We start from the raw sequence: 27,815 nt of genomic DNA on the forward strand, positions 1-27,815 counted from the left end.
ACTCTCTTAGTTTTTCTCAGAGTTTTGAGGCCATAATGGTAATTCCAGAAGAAATTCTGGGTATTAGATTGTTTACATTCAGAGACATGGTTCCTAATGCATCACTAAAAAACTTCTCTCCCGTTTTCCCAGCACAGTAAAATGCAAGAATACGGTTTCATTAAAAATCTGCAAAAGACATATGTCATCCATTCAGCTGTCACCCTAGATCTCCATTTTCTCTACTGCTGAATTGTTAAAGTAACTTTTCTTTTGTGTCTAACTTTTCCTTTCATTGGCTTTATTGTATGTGACTGCTAGTCATTTTCTGGGTGTAGCAATGACTGATTTGTTGTTGCAGACAGAGCAACCATCTGAGGTTGAATTACATCCTCAGATGAACAGACCCCCCTCGCAGGCAGAAGAAAACAGTTCAGCAAAAAAGGTGAGATCTGCACACATTGTACCACTGTGGAGTGATTTGCCTTCATCAACAAATGTGGTTGTTTTAAGTTTAAAAGCAATTAAACAGAGGGTTAGGTTTATGTTTTTACTTGTTTACCTTCTCTGGAGGTCAAGACACTGGAGAGAACTGTGATCATGTGTGACATCAACTTGGATAAATCATTAAGAAACCTCTTAGTATGTACACATTGATGCATGTCCTTTGAGAGAGGCAGCTTGCCATGTATTTCAAATCAATAGGGGTTTGTGGAGCCTTAGGGAAACAAAGAGTTTGATTGTACTCCAGCCCTGTCTCACTGTAGTTCCTCCTAAGTGTGATGCACTTCTTGGTTTCAGTTGTTGAGGATTTGATTTTGATGTAAACACACCTGTTTGCCAGAGGTCAGGATCTGCCACTAAATGTACATAGACTGGGAGAGATTTGCTCAAGATGTGCAGTTTCTAATATGCTTTTTATGAACCTATCATTTGTAAAAAGTAAGCACTGAAATTAAAATGGCACACTTCAAAGGGCCTTGCTCAGGGGTGGAGTGGCCTTAGCAGTGGCTGTGAGCGTTCTCCCTCTCCTGGTCATGCTCTGACCACCTCCTTCCACCAGCCCCAGCCAGAACAGGTTTGGATAGAGGGCAAACACAGATCCTCCCCTTTCTGGCCCCTCTGCAGCCTGAGAGCACCTGCAAGACATTTACACAGCCCAGCCAAGAACTTTTGCTGGGTGCTGGATGTACCTTGCCCAGGGAGCACCATCACATTTAGTGTAACAGGGGGCGCAGGCAAACATCAGTGTCATCATTTCCTGTGTGTAACAGGGCTTTCTGGGCAGTGTCCTTGCTCTGCTTGTGCTCATCATATGCTCCTTCTAGCCTGGCCCTGCTTTTTCCTTGTTCTGCTTTGTAGCCCTTCTGGGGAAATGAAGTCCTTGTGATCCACCTACTTCATGCTCACCTGATCCCACCTGGTTCCCTGAAATGAGTGAAGCCCCAGGCTTGGGGTGTGGGAGGCAGGTGGTGGTTGCACTGCTGATCCACCTTCCAAAGCCTGGTGCAGCAGCAGCCAGACAAAGAGCTCCTGCTGAGGGATCTGCTTGGACCATTGCTTACAGTGTTGTGTTTGAAAGGGAAGAGGGATTTATGCTGTGGGTTTGGTAGGCTTTGGGCAGTCTGAGGTAGACTGGGATTGTGTGTTTGGCATTATAGTTGTGGAAGGCATATGCAAGTCCCTCCCTTGCTGCAGGGGGTGTGTTTGCAGGGAGTTGTGCCTGTGCAGAGGATTTCAGAGCATGGCATTACCAGAGATCTCTGCTGTCGTGATGTGCTGAAATCCTGATCAGAACATCTGATAATATTTTTAGATTTTTTCAATCATTACAGAACTGGTTTTTAATGTTTAAACCTTTTTCCTTATAATTCAAATTCTTTTAATAATTGCAGCCCTTCTGATATGAATGTTTGATGATCTTATATTGGTTACATTTTGTATCACTCGTGATAGTCTCTTCTCTTACTACAGTGTTGGTTTTTTTTCCTTGCAATTGCTTTGTCATTAAATATTTCCCCATTAATTTTTTTCTTATTTTATTAACATTTGGGGAAAACACAGTAGTGAAGGTAATCTAGCCCAGTAAAATGTGTGACAGTGAAATTTGGTCTTTTTTTTTGTCTTTGATGCTGAAAACACCTCAAGTCAATTCAACTTTTAGAGTCCTAGCTTTCTCATTCATGAAATGAGGCAGTAATATCCCTTGTAAAATAGATCTAATAATAAAATACACCGAAGAGGATACATTTATATTTATAATTTAAATCAGTTATAAGGTGGAAAAACTACTTCTCATTGCAAAAGAAAGGATGTCTTAATTTTAATAATGAAAACACTTCTTACCACTGAAGTCATAAAAATCCAAGACTCTGCTTTACCTAGAAAAGCCAGACTATTTCTTTGATGTAACTTATCAAGAGAAATAGCTGGCCTTCTATACTTCAACATATTAATTTTGCATGGATAATTTCATGTATTTGTATTTTAAAGCTATATTCAGTGTGCTTCATGTAAGAGAGCAGGTGAGAAGTGAGAGGCTTCATGCCAGATGTGTGAGGCAGTAAGATGGCATGCAAGCAATTGATTTTTGATTCTTTCCAACTGAGCATAGCCAAAAATAAATCTTGCTCTGTTTGTAATGCTTTTGGGTCAACTGGGGGCTAGTACATGGGTTTATACCCCTCCCTCCACTTCCACCCAGTGCCCACTAAGCTATACAACCCAGTTGTGAAGAGCCTGTCATCCAGATGAAGGCAAAACACCCTTTCATTCACGAAGGGATTGCAGGAGTTATTGCTCCTTTTTCAAAGTCAGAAACCTGAGAGGCTATTACCAAATTGGAATTAAGCTCTGTATGTCTTTAAATGATGAAATCTTAACCAGCTGTCAGCAATTTATGTGTCACAAGTATTCTCTATCCTAATGATGGGACACATGTGGCCTGACTAAACGTTGCTGTGCTTTTTCCTTTCAGGAGGTTGTTCTTGCCCAGCCACCCTCCAAACCCGCCCGCAGGAAGCTCCGGACAGAGGCACAAGGGCTGGAGACCCCCGAGCTTTCTCCCACTATAAATGTGACTTCTTCCCTGCCAGCAGTCAAGCCTCACCTCCCAGTCCAAAAGTAAAAACCTGTACAAGCATGCCATGAGATCTGATGTAGCAGGGTTTGCTCTTTGTATAATTCAGTGCTTAATAGTTCTGTTTCTGAGAATGCTTCACAAGATATAGGTCTCTGAAATCTACATCAGCATTCTCAAATGCAGACTAAGCCTGTAGTGACTGTCAGTGATATTTGATGGGTAGATAACCTCTTCAAAGGTGTCCTACTTCTATACCTGGTAGACCTGGCTGAGGAGCGAGCCTAGCTGTTCAACCATCTCTAACACCAGCACCTCTAACACAACTTATTTTATATGTGAGGGGGTGTGTTTCTGCCTTGCACGTGTCTTCTGGAATTTTGCTCCTTCATTTGGACAGATATGACCAAATAAATGCCCAGGAAGCTGAGTCATGAAATGCCTGATGTTGGTCATATCCTTGTGGTATTTCTTCGTCACAAGGCATGTTGGAAACGGGCTTGCTACTGGAGTGAGATGAGCCACAGACCACTTGTGGTCCATCCAGTAATGGCCAAACCCAAGATGTGTTTGTTGCTGACAGCTTTGACAGCTGTATTTACGAGAGCAAACAAGACTTACAGGGATTTCACTCTGTGTGCATGTAATAGTGGTGGAGAAGGGGCTGTACAAATGGTAAGCAAAGGCACTTGAAACCCAGTTGGGTCTGTGCATCTCCCTCAGCTGAAGCCCTGTGCAAACATTATCCACCGTCACCCAGGGCCTTGCAAAAGACATCTGATTCAGTCTGAAACAAAATCAAGCTGCCCAAATCAATTGAGCGTTTCTTGGCAGGCTGTTTATCAGTAGACTGAATCTGTGCTGCATAATTGGAGATTAGAATAAGTAATAAGACTCCTAGGATGCTCTTAAAGTACTATTTTGTGCTTTGGGAGTGCATATTCCATAGTGGTTCAAAGATAACAGCATTTGTTAACATCTCAATCCTGTCTTGTCTATATATTTCCTAAAATGTTTAAATGGACACAGACATATATTGCCCTGCTTGTATTTTTTCCTATTATTTATTGCTTTATAGCTTACGGAGAGGAGTTTGCAGGAAAATAGTGAAGCAGAAAACTGACAGTTCACTGGAAGATAACAGCATAAAGTCTTGTCACTGTGCTGCAAGAAAGAGGCTATTGCAAAAATCAGTGTCATCAGCTCTGCTAAGAGAGAAGAGCCAATGGGGACCGTGTGCCACTGGACCATATATAAATAGGGCATCTGTTTTAGATCAAATATGGCATTAAACAGCTCTTGTTTCCTCGTGTAAAACTTTGAAATAATCCGTTTGGAAAGGGGCTTGGCTATTCAGTCAATATTTTTTGTATTTTCTTTCTTTTTTGCTGTTGTTATCTCTCTTGCTTTGAATAGGTTGGTCCTTATGTACAGCTGTCTCTTTTTATACCTGTCTGCATAGCTGTCATTTCCTCCAGATCAGTTACCACAGGCCATGAAGCAATAAAAATTCTTAATTAATAAAACAAGTTCTTAGAATAAAAAAGGTGCATCCTTTATTTTAGCAGCAAAAGAGCTGAGGGAAGTCAATCAGTCATCTTCCTCTTCATGATGTCAGATGGTTTTGGTGGAAATGACTGCTTTAAATAAAAGAGGTATTAATTTTTGAAGTAAAGAAACATCAGAATCTGCAAAACTCTGAGACAGAATTTTCATGCCAGTGTCATTTCTTTCGGTATAGAATAATTCTTGTATTTTCTGTTAACCACTCCTGACTCTTTAAACTCTACAAGTCTCTGAAAACAGCTAATGCAAGGATGCTGCAATAAGCTCAGCTATGTAGGGATCATTCTTAAGCTCAATGAGGATGCAGTGATTTTGAAAAAATTGAGACAACTTAAAATATTTCTGTCATTCAGGTTAACAGGTTTCAAATATGCCATCTGATTCAGCCATCTCATTTCAGTGTGACATTTTTCTTCTCTTAAATCTGTAGTTTGTAGCATGTTTTTGAAATGTAGTCTAGGGTGCAGAGAGTTATGCAAAATGGGTGGCTGCTCTTCTGGCATCAGCCAGTGCCGAGGCTCTTAATTGAAATGTCTTGTATTTATGTGTCTGGCAGACAGTCTTCCAAGCAGAAAAGGGCTATTCAGACTGCCATACGGAAAAACAAAGAAGCCAACGCTGTGCTCGCCAGGTTGAACAGTGAGCTCCAGCAGCAGCTGAAGGTAAGGAACACATTGAGAATCAGTGACAAAGCTCCCTGCAATCAGTTACGTGTCACCTCCAGCAGCATGGAAATCAGAGCAAAATATAGGACAGTCATTGAAATAAGCACCGAGATTAAAGCTTTTAATGAGAGCACATTGTCATCATTCCTTGGGTCAAGTCTTATTTGCTTCCATCTTCAGCAGGCCAGTGCTGTTACCTGTGTTTTGCAGAGGAAAAGACAGAAGTTTGTGTAAGTTCACAAAAGAGAAGAAAGCTGACCTTGCCCTTCATGTTGTATTGCTGTCAGGAGGCTTTCTGACAGAGCAGAGCTCTGCTGTTTTTATGGAGACCAGGAGACTTGATGGGTACTGCTCAGGCACATCCTGCCTGAGCCTTAGGGGGGTTCAAGTGCACTCCCACTCTGGGGCTCTGAGCCTGCCTGGATGGGGATCCAGACCTGGAGGAGCTGCAGTCCAGCCCAGCTCCCACACTGGCAGGGAGCCCTTTGATGGGAGGTCAGCGAGAGCCTGCCTGGCTGCCCTTTCCTGGAGCATCCCAGAAGTTGTAACACACCTCTCCTCCCCCTGCAGGAGGTTCACAAGGAGCGCATTGCCCTGGAAACGCAGCTGGAGCAGCTCCGTCCTGTCACCGTCCTGTGAGCAGAGCAGAGTCCAGCAAGCAGAGCAGCTCTGGGCAGCTGAGCAGGGGCTCTGCCGAGGCACTGGGAGGACTGGCCCTGCTCTCTCTCTCTTCACCCCATTACGCACATTTTGCCTTTGCAGGTGAGGACGGTACAGAAAACAAAAACCTGACTGTGGAACACTTCTGAGTGGGGGATGCTTTGCCTTCTTTCTCCCCCCTTTCTAGCCCAACGTGTAAATGCAGTTTATCACTGAAATGAACAGCCTGAGAGTATTTTATTTATGTAAAGAATTCCTGATTTATATGCATTTGGGCAGCACCTCCTGCCCCGATCATTAAGAGGTACAGCATTCCTGAATTCCTGCTTCAATTGAAAACTCATCCTCTGAGATGTGCTTCTGGATGTTACTGATTCCTGTAGGATTGTATCATTGTAGAGTACCTGTGGATTTAACATACCATAGGAATAGAACTTGCAAGATGTACAGAATCTTTATCCTCAATCACATGTCAAATAATTATTTTCTTAGTACTGTTTATTATGCAATCACGGATGTATTTTAATGTTAGAGAACTTGTATTTTATTAGTTCAAGTCATGTAAGAGAACAGTAAGAAATACTAAAATATAATTATTTTGGAAATTAGGAAAAAAATCTTTTTGAGCTACAGCTGTTTCTAATCACCAGTATTTGAGCACTTGCTTGCAACTACCAGGTTCTCTGCATTCTTTTAGCATGTTTGAGATGGCTGGTGTTTTCTTTTGTCTTTAACCAACAGTGTATTTCTAACAAGAGGTTAAAAATGCATTCAGGGCATTTTTATAAAAGCTATTCTATGTACATTTGTATTAATCTGCTTTGTTGTCTTAATAGCTGCTGGTTTGTTTTAAGGATGTGTACAAAAACTGTACTTCCAGCAGAGGGAAGATAGCAGAAATGCTATGTATAGGCTATAAAATGTGAGATGGAAGTAATTGCCTTTTACAGCAGGCTTTCGTTAAGGTTTCTTTGCACATCAGTGGAGATGCTACTGATAGGAGAAAGCTGCTAATGCCCATCTATTTTCTAAACGGAGAAGCAAAGATTTATCTCTAACCTGCATTTGATCCAGGGCCAGCTGAATCCTGTAGGGAATTTTCCATGGATGCAGTGGTTGGTGGCTTTGGTCTCGGTTCTTACAGTGGAAGCTGGCTAATGAATGTTGCTGTATTTCTTGGGGCAATACTCTTGGACTGGGTGACTTCAGACACAATCCTGTCAACCTTGCTCCCACCATGGGTACAGTGTGCCTTACTGCAAGGGATGTCACCTGCCTGCTGGTGACCTTAAAGATGGCCCTGCACGTGTCTCAGTGCCCTGACTGAAATGTTTGTGGTCGCTCTGCAGAAAGGGTGCAGCAGTTCTGCCTCCCTTGTGGGTGTGATGCTTGCTCCCTGTAGCAGGAGGACAGCCCTGGGGCTGAGAGGGAGGAGACGCAGGTCTGAAGCAGCTGGGTGACCTCTCCTTGGGGTGTGTCATGGAATGGCTGCTGTGGCATATCAGAGCACCAGAGCAGCCAAAAGTTTTGTTGAGATAAGAAAGGCATCACTGGGAGTGTTTGAAGTGTTTAGAAACAGCCTGCTTTTGCTGAAAGGAATGTGGAAGGGGGACATGAATCCAGAAGTCTGCAGGTGAAAATAAGCATTGGCAGAATTGTTACTAAAAGTCTGATGTTGTAATGCACTGGTTGTGATTCAACTAAAGATCACTGTGTCAACAAGCAACAGCTGTTCTTCTGGATTTGGGACTTCTCTCATGTGGCTGTTGCATAGCCGGGGTCAGATGGTCACTCCTGGACAGCGACAAAATGCGAGGAATGCAAGCTTTTCTGGGAATCTGCAAAACAGCCACTGCCCTCTTGCTAATTGTGGTGTTGCTGAGAACTTACCGTCATTTATTTCATTTGTTCATAATACTACTGAGTCATTCCTGAGATTTAATGAGGTTAAGTGTTTGCCCTGTTTGCTTTTGAGTTCATATGTTGTCGTTTGGTTAATAAGCCCTTACTATTTCATAGGAAATAATCATATGGCACACTTGTTTTTTCTTTTATGGGTGAGTTTTTGAGGAAAGCTTTTAAATTATTACAAAGAAGTGTGCGCAATGTGTTTTTAAGGCAGTGGAGAACTTTCATGTTTGATAGGAGCTTCCTTTGAAATAATCTCCCATTTATTTCACCTGAGTTATTCATGGAATAGGTGCTGTTCAAGGGAAGAGTGGAAGAGTCTGCTTTATACTATCTTTTTTAAAAGTCTCCCTTCTAAAATCCAGGAGTTTTTCTCATTCACTGGAAGTTATGATACTTGCTTAACCAACAATAAAATACTTGCTTGGCTGTTACTTTACTACTGGATTAATAAATAAAAGTATTTAACAATCCCTGCATTTTTAGCGTTGCAATCAAATATCCCACTCAGTTTCAATGACTAGAATGTGAGTTGATTTCTGTTGTTTTTGCTGAAATGTCAGTCATGATAATGATACACTACTTCATACATTGGTAAAGTGAAATATTCAAGGAGAGGTGTCAATGTGTTATACACATGATGCAGGAGGTTACTCTTCTGTATACCTCAATGGTTAAGCATTTATGATAGCCCACATAAAATGAAAAAATGTGTCTGTTCTTAGGAAGCTGTGAGCATTTTGAGGAGAGGAGAAGGCATCATGAAGCTGTGACAGTGCTTCTGGCAAATGCTCCATGCAGCCATGCTTATGGCTACTGTTAACAGGCCCTGGCTGGTCCAAAATCACATCTAAATCCAGTATTACACATTTTCTTCAAAATTACTTTCTCTTTAGAAAAAAGTGGGTGGAGCAAAATCATAATTTCTTGCAGAAACCTTTACTTTCTCAGACTTTGGGTGGGAGATGCTCCTACCTCCGAAAGCATTTGGTCAGAAAGGGAGACCTCACAGGTCTAATGCTCAGGTTACTTTCTTGAGCTACAGGTGAGTGATCCGCTTTAAGCCCCTGACATCCCTGACCCAGAACAGCAACTAAGGTCTGCCTGCCCCAGCTGCCAGCCCGAGGAAGGAGTGGGATCACATTCCCATGCATGAGCTCTCAGTCCTCAGTTTGTGGTTTCTGTAGGTGCTTGGGCAGAGCACAACGTGCCCAGCAAGAGAAGATAAATGGGAACAGGAGCACAGCATCCTTGCATCTGAGAGGATGTGCTGACCATGAGCCTGGTGCTTCTTTTCAAGTCTTCAGTGGGCAAATAAGTATTTTTCCCTGCAGAACAGGGCTAGGCACAGCAGATAAGGATCTTCCTCAGTGTGTGTGTAAGTGTGCACTCAGGTGTCTTCCTTTTGTTCATGCATTTCTTTATGGGTCTGTTAAGATTCATATCACCTGATACCTATATTTGTTTCAATCTATGGTAATTCCATGGTAAAAAAAGAAAAATGCCCAGCTAAGTGTAGCAACTGATTGCCATTTTTATTTGAGCCTTTCAAAATAAATAATGACCTGGTAATTAAGCAAGGCAAACAGTTTCCATTTCTGAGGCATTCCTTTATTAAACAAACTACCTGTGAACACACATTAATCCTTAAGGATCAATGTCCTTCTCCTGGTTATTAATACTGTACTAGGATGCAGTGGAAACATTACCAACTCTTTCCAGGAAGTCCTCAGTTCACTCTTCCAGAGAATTTTGGTGATGTAACAAAAGTGTGTTTGGTCAAGGCAGCTTTGTTACTGGTAAATTGTTGGATATCCTGTTAAAGTGAAAATATTATTGTCAGGCTGCATGGCAGTAGTTTTCCTGCTGGAAATTCTGTATCCACATCAGGGAGATGAGTTTGTTTGGCCACCATCCAGGCAGTTCCAGCTTGACAGATGAGCAGAGGGCCCGGAGCACCTCTCCTATGAAGACAGGCTGAGCTCAGGTTGTTCAGCCTGGAGCAGAGCAGGCTCTGGGCAGACCTTATAACTCTTCTCAGTACCTAAAGGGGCTGCAAGAGAGCTGGAGGGGGACTTTTTATAAGAGCATGTAGTGATAGGACAAGGGGGAATGGCTTCAAACTGAAAGAAGGCAGGTTTGGATTAGATAAAAGGAAGAAACTCTTTACTGTGAAGGTGGTGACACACTGGAAGAGGTTACCAGAGAAATTGTGGCTGCCCCATCCCTTGAAGGGTCAGGTTGGATGGGGCTCTGAGTAACCTGAATAGTGAAAGGTGTCCCTGTCCACAGCAGGGGATTGGAAATAAATGATCTTCATGGTCCCTTCCAATCCAAACCAGTCTCTGATCCTACAGCACTGCCTAGGCTAGCCAGGGTGATGAGGCTGTGCGTGGTAAAATAACCACAAAGGGATGGTTGGGATGTGGAAACCTTCACAGAAGCATTTAGGGTGGGCATAATGTGAAAACTGGCTGTTGGTGATGCATAGGTTGCTTTCCTCCCAGCTGAGTTTCCAAATGAGGAGGAAGAGATCCTGTAAAAGTTGCTAGCTGGGAAATGAGCGATGTCCATTTTCCAGTACCATCAGTCTTTCATTCTTCAGCATACACAGTCCTTGACAAGTAAATACATGGGTTCATGAAGCCACATATTTTATTGACTAAAGAGTAAAATATTTTTTTCAGGAAAAAAAGTAAATTTTAGTGATTTAGTATCTTTGAAAAGAGATGATGTATTTTGAAGCTTTTTTCAGCTATCTTGATATGTACTACGAACATATGCATTATGTTTTACTCTGTTACTGATTTTTTGATATAAAAAAGTTGTATTGCAAGCATTATGGTTGTTAATCTAAAAAAGATACCCCAAGGCTATTATATATTTGAATTTTAACTTATAAATTAGATAGCCAGATTTAAGTAATTTGTTTTCACAGCTGCAGACTGTCCCCGTGGTAAGCTGCAAAATGTATAGTGTTCTATACTATGCCCATCTAAGTTTGGAGAATGTACATGATATGAAGCGGGGTGCTACATTAAAATAAAAGCATCCAATGAGTTCAAATTGCCTTGTTTTTGTGGTTTATTTAGGATGTTGATGGTTCAGATTTGCCAGGAGACCAGAAACTGTGACACGCAGTGGAAAAAATACCATGTTGAAATGGCTGACCTTCAGCTTTGAAAGATGAAATCACTTACACTGGGATTGTGCATACACTATACAGACAGAGAGAGACTTATTTAAAGCGAAATCATATTTCCTTAGGCTCCAGTTAAGTCAAAACTTCATCTTTGCTTTGTCAGGCCTTGCTTTGTCAGGATTCAGACATAACTCTCTGATTTTGCTCAAAGGGGGATAATCTTTCACCACTGTGAAGGCAAAGCCATTCCCAGCCTTCAACAGACCCATAGTCAGAGGGTGGCCAGGCAGGACCTGTGAGAGGACCCCAGGTGTTCCACCCAGCATCCCTGTGATCAGTGGGTTTGGCCCCTTGTCAGCTGCAAGAGCTGAAATTATGCTGGGAAAAGGAAACCATTTGAATATCTGGCCTTTGTGGGCAGGGAGCCAGAGGGGACAGCATATTCTGCTCTTTAACTAGTGTGATTTTTAAGAATTATGTCACAGCTATCCAAAGAGCAGAGCTTTAAAAGAGGAAATAATGAGTGATAAATTAATTCTTCCAGCATTAAGCCATGACAAGGAATGTTTTATTGGCCCAAAAGTATGTCTCTGGTGCACGTGAGGCACAAGGCCAAGGCGTTAAAAACTTGTAAATATCCTGTGGGGAGCTATTCTCCATCAGCAGTGGGATGGATTTAGATGGCTCCCTCATTCTTAGTTTTTACAATTAGATGGTACTCTGGGGTGCCTTCATGCAAATCTAGATTGGCTCTCTGTATTTAAATTCATGGTTCCAATAATCATTCTTAAAAATTAAAAATGCATCTTCCTGCTCCAGAGAAAAGTTCTTAGTTGAAGTGGGAAAGAAAGGAAGTAGGAGAAGCTTCAAAAGCCCCTTTTAATCTGTTTTTTAAGGTAGTGCTGCTTTACAGGTGTGCCTGCTTCAGTGGGATGTTTACATGGATTTTGCAGTTAAGCAGAATAAAAGAAAATTACCAAAGAAATGGAATTCCTAGGTATCTGTAGCCCGTAGCCAAATCAGAGCTCCTTCACCTCGTGGTCTCCTTGCTCCTCCTATTTTACAGTGCCCTCAAATGCACCTTGGAGCAGGAGGCCTTGGGGATGTGAGCTCCACTTGCAGCAGGCTCTCATGTCCTCAGTACTGCCTCAGTACCCACCGTTTTGGGCACACATCTGGAAGCAGTGGCATCAGCTGTGTTCCAGATGTGATAGCCCAGTATTCCCCCTAGTACATGCTGAATCAGTATTCCCAGTTAAATCTGGGATTGGTTTATGTTTATTGATTGCTAACTTAAATTGCACGAGGCAGGGAAAGAGTCTTATCTGAGGACGTTTTGAGGATGCTTTATGCATCAGAAATGTGATGGGCTAGACAAGACTAAGGCTATATATTGCATCTGGACTGGTTTTTGTGGGAGGGAGAGAGGATGGGAGGGAGAGGGGAGATTGCTTCCTTAGCCTAGGCTGATCCCACAAGAAATGTTACCTTTTTCCATGCCATCCTTGGTGCATGTAGGGAGCTCATCAGTGTGCTGAGGTTTTCAATAAAACATGGGTGTAACAGCTGGCACAGGTGCAGGTAGTGCCTCACTGCCCTCCAGAGATGAGCAGGAGCAGACCGGTGATAGCGTGTCAGCCCCGTGGCAGCAAACAGCATCCAGAGCCCAGCGAGGAGAAAGGAGGAGAAGGAGGCAGTATGTCAGCTCTGGCAGGACCCAAATGGAGGAAAAATGTGACTCTGGAAAAGTAATCATGCTCCTGAGGGGGCAGGGAAGTCAGTGTGCCCCTGCCACTTTGCTCCATGCCCACATGAAAGGATAATGTGCTTAAAAATGCTCCACTGCACTACCCGCTACCAGGACGCCTGGAGTAGGGCTGCCACTGGATACATGGGCTACTCCCTTCCAAGGTCACTCAAGGAATCCAGCAGTTTGTGCTGGCTGTCACAGGTTTAGGTTGCATTGAGGCAGCCATACCGGTGTTGAGCAGACTGATACAGAGCACGCATTGTTTACTGCAGTTTTCACACCCTTATCTGAGAGGAAAGGCCAGCACATGATCTCACGTGGGTTTGTTTCCCAGCCTCGTGCTGTTTGTAAAGGGCACTGTATACCTGGTCAGAAACAATGGCTTCCTGTTTCATTAATGAGTTCTTACAGCAATTTCCCTTCAGAGTAATCACCTTGGGTGAAGGAGGTGTGCCCGTCCAAAAGCAATTGTCCCTCCCAGTGGGTCACATTGGGGGCACCATTCTCCACCAACAGAAAAACCACTCCTTTTGGGTCTCAGTTTGGATGCTAAAGAAACCAGTGCTGCCAGAGTCATCAGTCACCTGAAGCTATCAGTCAGAATGTCTCCTGGGATTAAAAAACTCTCCTTGGGAAAGGTATGTTTCCAGCATGTAATACCATACCACGTAGGAAAAAAAAAAAAAAAAGTTGTAGCTTTGATTGCTCTCCAAATATCTGGTTGTATTACTCAGAAGCTGTCTCTTCAGGACTGTGCTTTTTCCATTTTTTTTGCTGCAAAAGTCCTCAGGAGCTTTGATCCAAGCATCCCAGGACTTTTGACATCCCAGGACTTTTAGGGGCTCTGATTTGGAACTGACCTTCCTGTTTCACTACAATCCATCTACTCCTGTCACTCACCCAATCGCTCATATTAGAGAAAATAGTAGCACACATGCATTTATTCAAACAACCTTTCAAACTGCTGCTGCTGCAGGTATGTAATGTTCCAATTACAGCTGGCCATTAAGTGCACTTGGAGCAATGTCAGAGTGAGAGCAAACAAGTTATGGGTGTTTGGGTCATGTGGCAGATTCCAGGGCTAGTGCTGGACTGCAGGGCCTGAGGTGGAGTCAGGCCAGCAGCACCTTCCTCCTGCTCTGAATTTTACCACCATTGGTAAGCTCCAATATGAGGAAGAAAAATGGAATTTAATTTCCCCCACCTTAGTTACAAATCTAACTTAGCCTAATTCATATTTTAATGAGTTGGATCCTCAGCTGTACTTCATTACCATTCTCTCTAGTTTGATTCATTGACTTGTTTTCTAGATTTGGCACTTGCTTGGTTTAGCACAAACTGGGGAGGCTGAGCAAAGCTCAGGTGCTTACTGCCTTCAGCCCATAGCCTGAAAGTGGACTCATCTTGCTTTTCTTCTCCTGTACAAATGTATGATTTGGTTTATGACTTCACTCTGATTTCATTGACTCTGAAGTGGCTTTGGCTGCAGGTGCTAAAGCAAGGGGCCACGATGACACATCATCTGGTCTTATCTGCAAGCCAAATATTGAAATGGTCAGTGGAGACCTGCACTCAGCTCAAACTGAGCACAGAAATCTGGGAGTGCATGACATAATGTGTGAAAAATTACAGAATTAAGGATATTTGAGACTAATAGCACTGGACACACAGGGCTGTAGTTTCTGGTTGGTCCATCTCATTCAGGATGTCACTCCGACATTATACAGTGCTAAAAGTGTTAGAGGAGAAAAGAGCCCTAAAGGTGTCAAAACAATTCAGTAAATAGAGTTTGGGTGACATGCTGGTGTTTCTTCTGGCGTCCCTGGAACCTGAAGTGTGTGCTGAAGGCCAGCCTCACTTCTGACCACAGACATTTCTCCCTGCCTTAAGTCAAGTACCTGCAATGCACACTCAGCAGTATAAGATCTATACAGACATATTTACAGAAGTTTCTGCTTTACTTTTCCTTTTGCAGTTTGTTATTTGACACATATTTTTTTAATCTTTTCCTGTGTTATTTTTCTCCAGTATAGACAGAGGAATTCCCATCTGTTCAGCCTGTCTTCTTCCAGACATTTCTTCGTCTCTAGTTGGTTTTGTTGCTTCTCCCTGGGACCTTTTTTTTTGAAGCAGTAGTAGTAAGGTAGCCAAATTGAAGCCAGTTTGTTGTCATCTCATTTCTAGAGTAGTGACTCTGTAAGATACAGCACCATGACACCCAGGACTTTATCGTTCTTATTTTCTTATTTCCCCTCTATCTGGCAGCCCTGCAAACATCAGCTGGCATCCTGGAATGGTGGGATCATACCAACGAATTGAGAATTTGTAAATAACACCATACAAGTTTGTAAGAGACAGTGTGAATCTCTGTCTCTCACTCTTTTTGCAATGTTTGCATCAAACCTGAAGCATTACTTTAAAGTAATAATATTTTTGTAAACCATCAGATACTCGTGTGAGCCACCCTGCCCCATAGCAGGAACATTCTGTAACTGCATTTTTCAGAGAACTGCTTTGAAAAGTTTCTGTAAGAGCTGGAGAGGCAAGCCTTAGCTGACTGAAAGCCTGTATCTTCCTGAAAAACAGTGCTAAAAAAAGTTGTCTCTTCAGAAGGATAAAAAGTGTCCTCTGACCTTGTGCTCTTTGATTTCCACTCCCTCAGGTAACAGCACCGCTGTCTGCATCTCCTGAGAGGGCAAATCCCAGGCTCAGAGTTGCTCTGGAGTTTATGGCAATAGTGGTTCTGAGCTTGGGCTTTGGAGCTCCCAAGGAGCAGGACCATCTTGAAGGCAATTTTACATCCTGAGGTGTCTCATTAACAGACTCATCTATTTAGTCTCGGGAAGAAGAAGCGAGATCAAAGGCAGGAGAGGAGTGAGATAACAAAATCAGTTCTAATAAAAGTAATGGATGTCTCAATTCTTACTTCCCTTAAACAGGGGTATTTATTGCTCCTCTTTGAATTTTGCAAAGCCTTTTGAGAGTTGCACTCCTTTTTGTGCTCAGACATCACTGCACATTTTGCCTTATGCAGCTGTCTTTTATCATTAGGGAAGAAGTAATAATTCAGGCCTCAAATTTAGCTTTTGTCTAAAAGAAATGAGGTTGATATATGCACAGCCTGCACAATAGGATACCATATAATCCCCTCATCTGTTAGAAGGGCACAAGTTATTTATGTTAATCCTCAACCTAGATGTATGTGTTTGTAGCTGTTACTTTCTGACAGTAGTTTCATTATGCATCTTTTACTGCAGTGGGAAGTGGGTGACACAGGAAAAACGTGAATTTGTTTGCTGCATGTGTACATTTGCTGTAGGCAAGTGCTTTAGGTTTAAAGCAGTAACTGTGCAGGTCAAGGGTAGCTACCCAGTGAGACTCGTCTTTTTTATTGCCTGGGTGGAATAAATGGCAAAATCACAAAGTGGAAAAACTAGATTAAATTCCAGAAGTTCTTTAGGAGCGTAAAAAATTAGTAGGAAAAAAAATTTATCTAAAAGAGATTTAATTTTCACTTTCCCTGTGCCATGTTGGCCAAGGTGTGACAAGCCTCAGTGAATGAATCCAGATTTTAAAACAATGAGGTGAGCTTAAAAAGAGTGAGACCTAAAAATTAAATGGGAAGTTTTCTTAATGTGACTTCTGGCCCCTGAATTTTTACTCAGGGCCCCTTTTTAATTCTTGACTACAGATTTTTCTGAATTAAAGCTAAGCTTACTCTTTTTTAAATCCCTTGCTTCCAACAGCTGGAGCTTTAAGAAACACTGTCAATACTGGGAGAGAGCAAACAGGCAGCAGTGCTGTTCAGCTGTCAATACTCATGCAACAGCACTGCTCCCATCCTAAAGCATTGTACTCAGTGTATAAGTGATAGCCTTCTACTAGTGGAGGGTTCAGTAACTGTGACTTCCAAGGACTCATTGCAAAGGACTAAACCTGTGTGTCCTGTATTTTCCTCGAGGACCAAGCCTTACCTTCTCAGAGGAGACTGCCAGAGTGTTTGGGGCTGTTAGGTGCCCAGTGGCAGGACTAGAGGCAGTGGGCACAAGCTGAAGCACAGGAGGTTCACCCTGAACATCAGGAAACACTTTTTCACTATGAGAGTAACACAGGTTGCCCAGAGAGGTTTGTAGAGATTCCCTTCTTGAAAATATTCAGAAGCCACTTGGACGTGGGTCTGGACAACCAAGTCTAGGTGGCCCTGCTTGAGGTGATTTCCAGAGATCCCTTCCAGCCTCAACCAGTGTGTGATTCTCTGACAGAGCAAGGTCAATATTGTCCCATGAGAAATGGGAACATCCCATCTGCATTGACCACCATACCCAGCTTTATAAAGGAAATTAGAAGACATTCCTTTCTGTATTTTGCTTATGATTGCAGCCTGCATGTATTCATGTTTAGGCAGCAGCTGATCATAATTATTTAGCTGAGTGTTTCTCCAGGGATAATTAATGAAACTGAGTTCTTGTTTCTGTGCCTTGGAGAGGCAGGAGAGCAGTGATCTTCCTTGAGGCAAACAGGATTGGCCTCAGCACATAACCCACTTTTTTGAGGACTGTAATTTTTCAGAGAGACTGAATTATTTAATCAGCAGTGACCTAATAACATGAATGTGGCAGGTGCAACAGGGCTCAGTGAACTAATGAAGTATGGATGGCCCTGGCTCAAGAGTAGGGGGGATGAATCTGGAGGCTAATATGGGATGAGCCAGCCAAAGAGATTATTTTCTTGCACGGGCAATAGGGAGAGCTCCACAAAGCTGTCTGAAATCCTGCCTTCCTAGAAATCCACTCCTTTAAGCTTGTGGACTGGATTCTTTGGCCTCCAAAGAGAAACAGGATGCCTTTCCCCTTACCTGTAACCAGCTGATAAGTAAATAGAGACCTGGACTTTATTCAGCATTAGCAGGAAGACAACTGGGAAAGCTAAACTAGTGGGGCTGACTGGGAGCAGGGGCTGAGCATTGCCAGCCAATGTCCTGCACAATGCATGGGAGCAGAGGCCCCTGACAGGAAGCTGCTAATAAATGTAGGTATTAATGGGGTGGGTTACAGTTCTATTCCTGAGGAATATATTATCCCGAGGAAACAATCTGTTTAGTTATGAGAGGAAAAACGGTTTGAGGCTGTCTTTGCTGTCATGGTGTTTGATTTTTTTGCCACTGACACCACAGACGAGAGCCTGGCTCTCAGATGCCTGCATCCAGAAAGGAAAGATAGCGCAGGCATTAGGGCATGAGCCATGTAAACCTGGATTCAGATCCTTTTCTGATGGGGAAGTCAACAGAGGTGGAGTTAACCTTTCTTAACTCCACCTGGTTAGGAATTGAAGCTCTGGTGTCTAGTTGCCCAGGCTCCCTCTGCATCAAGAGGGAAAGAAGAGCACTTTTGGAGGGCAGGCTCCTGCCATGCCACCTTGCTGGTGAGCACGGGAGGGCTGTACACCTCACCGTGTTCTGTCACTCCTGTGTCTTAAACCTCACGGCAGCACTGCTCTGCTGCCTTCCCACCCTGCAGCTGCTCCTCCCTGCCCTGGCAATGCCCAGGGAGCCCTGCTGCCACCCTACCAGGGGAGAAAAACAAGCCAACACCGACCTGCCAAAAAACACTGTCCTACCCCAAACTAATTCCTGCCTTTGGCTTGCACCGAGGGCAGCCGGGGCTGAGGAAAGGACCAGCAACCAAGCCAAGGAGCCCGTGCCACCCCATGTCCACACTCGGTAGCCAAACGCCCTCTTCTGCAAACGAGGCCATGATCTGTGATGGGCTCTGGAAGAGCTGAGCCCTTTCCCAGCACTGCAGAGAGGTTTGCAGCAGCAGCACGGTGTGGGGGAGCCCTCCCTGCCCGCATTGCTGCCAGGCAGGTGCCACTCGTGGTGTCACCTGGTGTGGCACCGTGACTCACCGGCACAGCCGGGCTGTGGCGCTCGCAATCCAGCCCAGCCTGCTTCTCACTCGAGTGGCTTTGAAAGTTTGAGAAAGTTTGCTTTACTCTTGGTTCCTCATTTTTGCACAGCTCGCTCCATCTGGGCCTGCAAGTCAAAGCACTGAAATGTTACAATAACAGCTGTGGTTGCAAGCCTCCTATCCCAGCTGATAATTAAATACAGAATATCTCAAGAAAAACTCATATCTAGAGAAGACAAGCCCAGCTGTTTAAAAAAAAAAAACAAAACAAAAAACAAACCAAAACAACTGAAATAAACATCTGAATCTGCAGGTGCTTGTGCAAATTAAAGCTGCTCTCCCCTTCTCAGGTTAAAGATTTAGCTGAGGTCATGAAGGACATCTCCTATTGTTTAAAGCTGCTGGTGCATAAACTCCTAGTTGTGTTAAGCAGCTATTGGCAGGGACACAAAATGTCCACGGCCACAGCCATCGCTCCCAACATCTACAGTTTGGAAAGATGGATTCTCTGCAGGCACTGCCTGAGCTTGTTAGCTTGCCCTGTGCCTTGCCAGCCTGCCAGGCAGTGCAGGGGCACAGAGCCCTGAGCTACAGGGAAAGGTTATTTACTCAAGGCTGGCTGAGGGCAGGGCTTCACCTGGAGCAGCTGGCCTCAGCCAAGATAGGATTGATGGTGCCTGCACATTAGTGGTAAGAAAAGATCCACTTGATTATAGATTATGTCTATTGTATATCTCTCTGGCTTGTATGGGGAGCTGAGCAAAATGTGAGCAGATCAGAGCAGCTGGCCTGAACAAATGTTTATTTTTCCTGTTCAGTTGGGTTTAATTTGCTCAAAGACTGCAGTACAGAGAGCAATACCTGCATACCCAGAGACTGGGCTAGCACAGCACAGTCCTCCCCGCAGTGGCAGTGGGAGATATAAGCAGCACTTGCCTTGTGTGGGTACATCTTATCTGAAAAATATCTGTGTCTTATCTCTGATTTCCATGGTCTGTCTGGGGACAGCTCTAAAAGCTGGAAAAGGCCTAGGACTCCTCTGGTGGAGGACCTCCTGGTTTTCTCAATGGTGACATTCAGTGCTTCAGCTGAAAAGCAGTGGCCTGTGTGTAGCAGTGTGAGCAGTTTGGGGTCCAGGTGAGAGATCAGGCTGCCAGGGGCACCCAGCACCCACAGAACAGCTCTCCAGGCAGCACCTGCCAGGCTGGAGGGTATCCAGTGCCCACCAGGATGGGTCCAGGCAGAGCTGCCATGGGGGAGTGCTCCAGCTTCTCATGTATATGCAATAAAGACACCAGGGCATTTTCATCAGGAGGTCTTTCTGTTCCTTCAGTCTATAAAATCTCCATCAGTTAATTTTTGGACAATATTTATTCCTGCAGGCTTATATGGTTGGGAAGAGGATGGTTTGGTGGGAAGAACGGCCAGTGCTTGTGCCCAGGGGCAGGAAGGGCATTTTGAAGAACACACTGCACATCAGTGCTTTTGTGGAAGACAGACACACTTGAACTCTTGGAGAAGTGTGCTTCATAAATCAGGGAAAAGCTTTCCTGAAAATAGAAGCTTGGAGCAAACAGGGAAGGTGATGGGTAAACAGGTGTGTAGTTCATGGCTGCCTCATTCTTCACAGAATTAGCTGTTTAGTAACACATCAAAATGTTCTGCAGAAATTAAAAGGAGACATATCTAGCCTTTGTATTTGTGAAATGAATTTTGAAAACTGTGGATTAAGTTCAAACTGCCATTGGGTTTGCTTCCCAAGTCTACAGAAGTCTTGAAAGCAGAGTTTTGAGAGAGGCAATAACTCCTTAACCTCAAGATGTGCATTGACATGCAGCATTGTTAAGGGTTCCCTCACTAATCACTTCTGTGGTCTTTAACCAGCTGACACACACATTCCTCGAATCCAGACAGTTCCTCAGACAGCCAAAAGTAATGACCCTCCTCTAAAGCAACCTCTGCAACACGTCCTTAATTCTTTCCATATTGCACATATTTTCTTAATATACAAAGCTGTGGTATACTGAGTTTGTGTATACTGAGGGGGCAGCATAAAATTAGTATAAAAACAAATAATACTGAATCTACTATGCTTATTTTATTACTCTGGTTGCATTTTATTTATTAAAAGCCCTGCTTTTTTTTTTTTTCTTTTTCTTTATTTTTTTCTTTTTTGCTTTTTTTTTTTTCTTTTCTCCACTTTCTCTTCAGTGAGCTAGCTGACAAAATCCCCAGCCCTCACACTTGATCTTTGCAGAACTTAGGGGATTTGTTGGAAAATGCAGTTTGAGCTTACAAACTTCTTGAGATAGAGGGCTCAATTCCCTTTCAGTGGTGAGCTCTAGATGACAGGAGACTTCAGCAGGAACTTCAATCAAATAGTTATCACCTCCACTAACTTCCCCTTTTGAGTGAGGCTCCAGGGGGTCAGGTGTCTCCTGACCTAAAATAGTTCCACCTCCGAATTCTGAGCTTCTGGCTGTCCTGGCTCCCATAGGGAAAGGTGTCCATGGGTTGTCATTGCTGTTCCAGTTGCCTCTCCAGGTAAAGGCTGCTCAGGTGAGGCTTTTGCTGCAGTTGGTGAATGTTGCCATTAACCAACACAGCAAGGTCTGGGCCCTGGGACTGGAGAATGATGGGCATTTCTCAAGGTAAACATAGGGATTTAGTTGAGAAGTAGCTGGTGCCACAAATGTTAGCCTGGCTTTCAGCACTGATGGTGTGATTGGTGTGTAATGTCAGCTGAAGACAAGAGGCCAAAACTCTCTAGGGAAAGAAAAAAGAGGCCAAATGAGCTTGAATGGGAAATACGCTGTCTGCTGGTTAATCCTCCTTGATTTAGTGCTGACTGGAGGACCAGGAAAGCTCCATTTTGTTTTCACATTTAAATAAAAGACAATTAATGCAGTCTCTTCCAAAATATACAAATCATGACTAATTTAAAACATTTGAAAAATCCTCAATAGATAAAACTTGTTATAATTTCAAAATAAAAAATTCTAGAAGTAGATATATTAGGTCATTCCCAGAGTGGACTGTAACTTTAGCTCTTTACATTTCGCCTGTTCAGAATGAGGTGCCTTAAAGGGACTTGAATGTAAGAGGCTTTGAAAATTGAAGGCTTTTGTCTTGTCTGCATGACAAATATGGAGGGTGAAGTCAGGATTTGTGATCTTCAGCAAGCTCATGGCTATTTATTTTCCCTCAGCCTGTCATCACATCCCTATCTTGCCCCACCACCTGCCCCCAGCCCCTTGTTGCTTTTGATTTGGATATCTCTGAAGGTCACTAGAGATGTTAAAAAGCTCTTTTTTACCAGTCATGCCTATTGAAAGGATGTTCAAGTTTTGTTTTCTTCTCATTCTTTATGCTCCTCTCTGACATTATTTTCCATTTTCCTCAGCTTGCACAATTAAATGGGCTGCTGCCACCTCCCAGTTCCCCTGTCTATTTCCTGCTGATCCTGATGAACTGTCAGTAGTTACCTGTGTGGGTTGCATGCACACAGGGCAGGGTTTGCTCACTGAAGGCATTCCATGATTTTTTTCTTATTAGAGTAATAAATCCATAGAGAGACTTCACTTTTTGCACTGGAACTCATTTTAACTGGAAACTTAGGAAGCCTTGAAGTCTGTGAATAGCACATGCTAAAAAGGAAGGGAAGGGAAGGGAAGGGAAGGGAAGGGAAGGGAAGGGAAGGGAAGGGAAGGGAAGGGAAGGGAAGGGAAGGGAAGGGAAGGGAAGGGAAGGGAAGGGAAGGGAAGGGAAGGGAAGGGAAGGGAAGGGAAGGGAAGGGAAGGGAAGGGAAGGGAAGGGAAGGGAAGGGAAGGGAAGGGAAGGGAAGGGAAGGGAAGGGAAGGGAAGGGAAGGGAAGGGAAGGGAAGGGAAGGGAAGGGAAGGGAAGGGAAGGGAAGGGAAGGGAAGGGAAGGGAAGGGAAGGGAAGGGAAGGGAAGGGAAGGGTCACTGATAGCAGTGGTTCTCTGCAGTTCTCTACATTCCTGTTTTTTTCTTTGACTGAGTCTTTAATGACTCTGTTTGACAGCATCATTTCTCATGCTCCTTACTTCTTCCCATCCAAGACGAACCTACCCAACATCAGTCACCTCCTGTAAACTGGTTGGGTATTTTGGGTGCTTGAGAAGCAAAGCTAAGCTGACGTCTTCTAATTTTCTTTTTCAATAGCTCACAGCCTCTCCCTCCATGGGACTCCCTTTCCAAAGAGGGGAATTAACCCTAAAACAGGGTTATGCCAACAGCTTCTGTGGTCTTTAAAAACACATGCCCATTTCTACAAATTTCCATCTTATCAGGGGCCACCCAGCTTCTCTAAAGCCAAGTTCATGGTCTGAAATCAAAAAATTCTGCTCTCTGGAGGATATTTATGTGTGCACTTCCCAGATCAACCACACTTTTCCAGAAGTATAGCTGTTGGAATAAAGCCCTAAGGCAGACTCCATGCCATGCAGGTGGGAGCAGACAGCAGCAGGTACTTGAGCAGGAAGGGCACACTGCTGAGGTGGCAAAGGGGCTACCAGGGAAAGAGCAAGGAGGTTTTAAGGTCTGAACACAGGGGATATGGGAACAAAGAGGGTCTGCAGTAAACTTTCTTGCAAGTCTGTGTTCTCCAATGAGCAGCTTCATATGTGAAGGTTAAGCGCTGGTATAAGCACATGAAAACATTGAGGATGCACCAAGAAACAAGAAATTGTGCACAAGAAACAGTTGTTCAGCTGTTCAACCTGTTGTGTTTGGTTGAAGGGATTTGCTGCATTGCTGTGACCTGGTATGGTAAATTTAGCTCTGGCTTGTACTTTTACCACACTGAGGTTTTCACATGTCCTTGCTGGCTGCTGTTCTCAGTCAGGGCATACCTGCATATGCCACAGACAGATGATAATGCTACAGACACAACATTTTCTCAACACATGATCATGTGCTGCTCTGGGACTTGTGTCACTGCAGTACACAGCAGTCCTAGGGGTGAACCGAGCTCTATCCCCTCTGCTTCACCAGCTGTGAAACCAGGGCTCCCAGAGGCTGGTCACACCTCCGTGGGTAGTGAGCCCTTGCTGCAGAACCCTCTCAGCACCAGGGACCCCAGGCAGGAGGTGGCCTGGGCACCCTGGATGGAGACAGGTGCCCAAGGCACTCTGCCAAGGGCAGGGGCGGCTGCTGGCACAGAGGATGGAGATGGCCTCACCTGCCTGCTGCCCTGGCCAGTCTTCTCTGGCCAAAAAGCACTTGTGGTTTGGAAAGAAATGAGAGATATTTATCACACAGAAACTATATTGGCTACGTAACTCCTGCTGGAAGAGGTAGTTTGGCAAGATAAACATAACCGACATAATTGGGTCCAATTTCTTTAAATGCACTGCCCTGTATAATGAGAATAACTGAGACCTTTTGCTGCCAGGTTGTTGAGTCACAAATGTGAAAGAAAGAAACCCAAAATAAACAAATTACTGAGAGGTTTGAGCTGGCTACTTTGGATCTATTTTTGAGCAAGATTTTAACTGTAAGAATCTTGAGATTTAATATTACGCCTGTATCCTATGTAAATAGCATTTGGCACTCCAATGAAGTTAAGTGTTCAAAATTCAAGGAATAGCTTTGGTTTGGGCTCATCTGTAGATATATTGTCAGCAATTGTTGATTTTTTGCAACACCCACAGCATCTGCAGTTGTGTAAAGCATGTGAGCTCGTGTTGGCCTTAAGTAAAAGTGGCAGCTAAAGCAGCCAAGTGCTGTTCACAGCGTCAGCTCTGATAAACCTCTCTTTCTTCCTCGAGGGCAGCCCCATTTCCTAAAAGTGCAAACCCACACAGTTTGCATGGGGGTGTGAAACACAAACTGCTGCACTGTAGCTGAAACACGCTCCCCTGACCCTCGGCTGCTTCCCAGCTCCTGCAGCAGAGAAGGAGGGTGGGTTTGAACTGTCTCATCTGAACAGCTCAGGGCTGGTTTTTTGAACAAAATCTGACAGATTTGTGAATATCCACAGAGATGCTCTGATATGACCCAAAGTGAGATTTCCTCACTTTTTTAGACTCAGAGATGAGGGCAAAAATCATCCAGCCCATCCCTCTGCCATCACAGGTTTGTTTTCACTGTATTTCCTACAGCAAACATTGCGTGAGTTGTCCTAGTTTAAGTCAAGGTGAAACTTGCCTGCCCGCATAAAGAAATGTTGCTTTTTTTTCCCAGCAAAAGGGCAGTCTTGCTTTGCAGTGCCAACACAGATGCCACTCACCACTGGCAGCTCACTCTGAGTGGCTGCAGCCTGAGGATCCCATGCTTCAGATACAGAAGGCAGCTCTGAATCCACACAATTATTTATTGTAATAAAGCTCTGAATGTAATAAAGTTTCATTTCTTGATCTGGGAGCACTTCAGATAGTGAAAAGGGCAACAGACCTGCAGATGTCCCCTCATGGCTCAAGCCCCCTCTCTGTCCCTTAAGGCTGTAGCAGCAGGGTATCTCACTGCTCCTGAAGAGGTTTTTATTTCATCTGGGAGCAGAAGTAGGTTCCATGCAGCCACCAAAACATCCATAGGACCAGGTGGCCAGGATGCAGCAGCCAGGCTCCTGCACTCACCAAGTTCCCACCATCACTCTTTGGTTTGCAGCTATTTAAAAGCAGACAGGAGTAAAATAGATTTGGAAACAAGTTACAGTTTTTCACCCTGTTTCTTGCTGCAGCTCACTGCACATCTGCACAAACATGGACTTGAGGAGGTCTGGGCCCACAAAGACCCTCTGGCCTCCCTTGTGTGCCTATCTTTGGGTGACACATGGCAAAAGCAATCTTTTAAATGTTCCAGGGAACCTTTCCTGGCCTCTGTCGGGTGCCACAGGGCTCTCCTGCAGCCATGGCTGGGGGCACTGCAACATTTCTGTATGCTGACAAAGCATTCACACTTCCATGGGATCATTCACTCTTTCTGAATATTTGAAACCATGAAGAATACTATTTATTGATTATTAGCTTTTATCAGCAGGCAGCAGGGGCACAGTGGGAGTGAGAGAGGGGTCAGGACTCTGCCCACCTCCTCCAGCACCCCACAGTCAGGTGCCCCATGGAGACCTCTCCTACAGCAGGGAGCCAAGGATAAGGGGAACTGGAGCTTACTTCTGTCAGGAAGTGTTTGCAGAGCTCAGACTGACATACCGAGGCAAACAGCAAACGCGCCCGGACCACATAAATAAGCCGTCACTTTGAGCAAGCATGTAACTGAAAAGCAAGCAGATTGGAAAATTATCTAAAAATAGTGGAGCAAAGATTAGCAGCACAAGAATCAGCTCAGAAGCATCAGGACACTCCTGGGCTTATTCAAATCACAAGTTCTTAAAGGAGGATTGCTAAGATGTTGAAAATACACTGACAGCTCTACACATCACTTGGGTTTGCCTGAACTCCAGGAGAGCACGGCGTTCCTGGCAGGGCACAGCAGCTACCTGGGAAGTCTTAGCATTTTTAATGAGGGTTATGAAGAATTTTATTATCATGGAAGGGAATATAATAATTTTCTCAATAAAAAAAGCTCCTTAGTCAGTAACCACTGCCTAGCACGTGGAGGCAATTCAGCTGTCTTTAGCTGTCGTTTCAGAAGACATATGGCAAGAATAAGATCAAATTTGTGTTACCTTTCATATCAAGAAAATTCCCCATTAATAATAGGTTTGTCTTTATAATGTGTGTCTTGGAGTAAAATAATTGGAGCTGTGTGGGGTTTTATGAGACACTCTAGAGGGAGAAGACTGCAGAAATTTCTGACCAGCTCCTCTCTTTACCCTCCTCTCTTCAGACCTCATTAAGAATTTCAGTCTTCCAGTTCATTTCAGTTGCCCTTGCATTTTCTCCTACCCTTCTGCAATCCTGTTTGGTTTGGTTTTGTTTTAGAATCATTACCCATTAAGTATTTATTGCTTTATTGAACCAGTATGGCTCATGAATGAGTATTTTCTTTCCCTTGTTTTTCCTACTTCTTATAGTGTATTCATTAAAACTTGCATCCTTTGTTGTGGGAGTACAATACCAACCTATAACACTAATTGCTGGGATCTTGGTAGCAGAGCTGCCTTTGTTTTCTCCCAGGCTGACACCTCTCTTGCAGTTCTCTGAGTCCTCACCATGGTGGCCTGGAGCAATGAGCTTGGCATGAGATGCTTCAGAAGCTTTCCCCTTGCAGCTAGAGGTGACTCAGTTGTCCAGACACTGCTGTGATCTGATCTCTCTCTGGTCAGTAAGGGCTTGGTGATGGATGAGCTGAACCAGAAGCTAGCTGCTGATACAGGAGGGGAGAGCCCATTCTTCTCCATCCTGGATTCCCTCTGTGCCCTGCTCCAGACTCCAGTCTGCACTACCCACTCCTCCTCACCTCCCTGACTCTCCTTGCAGCAGCTCTGGCACTTGTCTGATTGTAAGATAAGCCAATTTGGACCAGTAAAACAGCAGACTTGTGAGTAAGTCATTCAGCTTGAGGTGCCTTGTGAAACCACACCCTCCAGCTAAAATCCCATCTGCACATTAAGCTACATCTGGACACAGTTTGCACCATAACAAGAAGGAGTATACAACCTTCCATTTCTTAAAATTAGAATTATAAGTTCTGGAGGGTATGGAAAAACATGCCAGTAGTGGATATGAAACAGCTACTAGATTGTATGACCACGAAAAGCCAACTTTTGTGTCATTTCTCATGAAGTGGCATTTCAGTGGGCAAGCTTGGGCAGCTGCACCAAAATTACCCACTCCTGTCAGCAACACAGCTGCTTCTGCTGTTGGTTTGCCCTGCAGCTTCGGATGGGTCATTCCTTTTAGGCCCTCTGTGTGTCCAGCTGTGAAGCTGTTATCTGCTGTGCTCCAGGATGGTCCTCAGGCTCTGCAGCAGGCTGGGAGCAACAGAGGGGGCAAATTTTTAAGAGAGAGGTGTTGTAGTCCCTTCCCTTTTTTGACTTGCTCCCACTGTCTCATGCACACCCTTAGTTCCCAGGAGGAAAATATCCTGAACTCTGGCAATAGTTATTAAGAGCACAGCAGATAAGCAGTTTCAGTAAGCTGAGCGGGGATCACAGGGCAAAGGGTGTACCTGGGAAGTTATAGAGCTACTTTTGAAAAGCGCTATAAAGGTGAAACATGCTTCTTCATCATGTGTTCT

General features: G+C 44.0%; 1 protein-coding gene and 2 long non-coding RNA genes across 3 annotated transcripts in view; all 3 read left to right on the forward strand.

Annotated features, from left to right (window-relative positions):
- Nucleotides 1–10,912, forward strand: part of REPS2 (RALBP1 associated Eps domain containing 2) — a 97,487-nt gene extending 86,575 nt beyond the window's left edge. Inside the window, exons 15-18 of the mRNA XM_063392899.1 lie at nt 341–424; nt 2,957–3,102; nt 5,181–5,286; nt 5,860–10,912. Of these exons, the coding sequence (XP_063248969.1) occupies nt 341–424; nt 2,957–3,102; nt 5,181–5,286; nt 5,860–5,928 (405 nt within the window). The 3' untranslated portion in view covers nt 5,929–10,912. The remainder of the gene's footprint in view (nt 1–340; nt 425–2,956; nt 3,103–5,180; nt 5,287–5,859) is intronic.
- A 1,536-nt stretch (nt 10,913–12,448) lies between these two features.
- LOC134548282 (uncharacterized) overlaps nt 12,449–27,815 on the forward strand; it is a 60,919-nt gene continuing 45,552 nt past the window's right edge. The window contains exon 1 of the long non-coding RNA XR_010079736.1: nt 12,449–13,387. This is a non-coding gene — a long non-coding RNA (uncharacterized LOC134548282). The remainder of the gene's footprint in view (nt 13,388–27,815) is intronic.
- LOC134548281 (uncharacterized) lies at nt 18,067–22,223 on the forward strand. Its single transcript, XR_010079735.1, has 3 exons — nt 18,067–19,345; nt 20,038–20,252; nt 22,059–22,223. It is a non-coding gene; the product is annotated as an uncharacterized LOC134548281 (long non-coding RNA).

Source organism: Prinia subflava, chromosome 3 (genome assembly GCF_021018805.1).
Source record: "Prinia subflava isolate CZ2003 ecotype Zambia chromosome 3, Cam_Psub_1.2, whole genome shotgun sequence".
Lineage (NCBI taxonomy): Eukaryota > Metazoa > Chordata > Aves > Passeriformes > Cisticolidae > Prinia > Prinia subflava.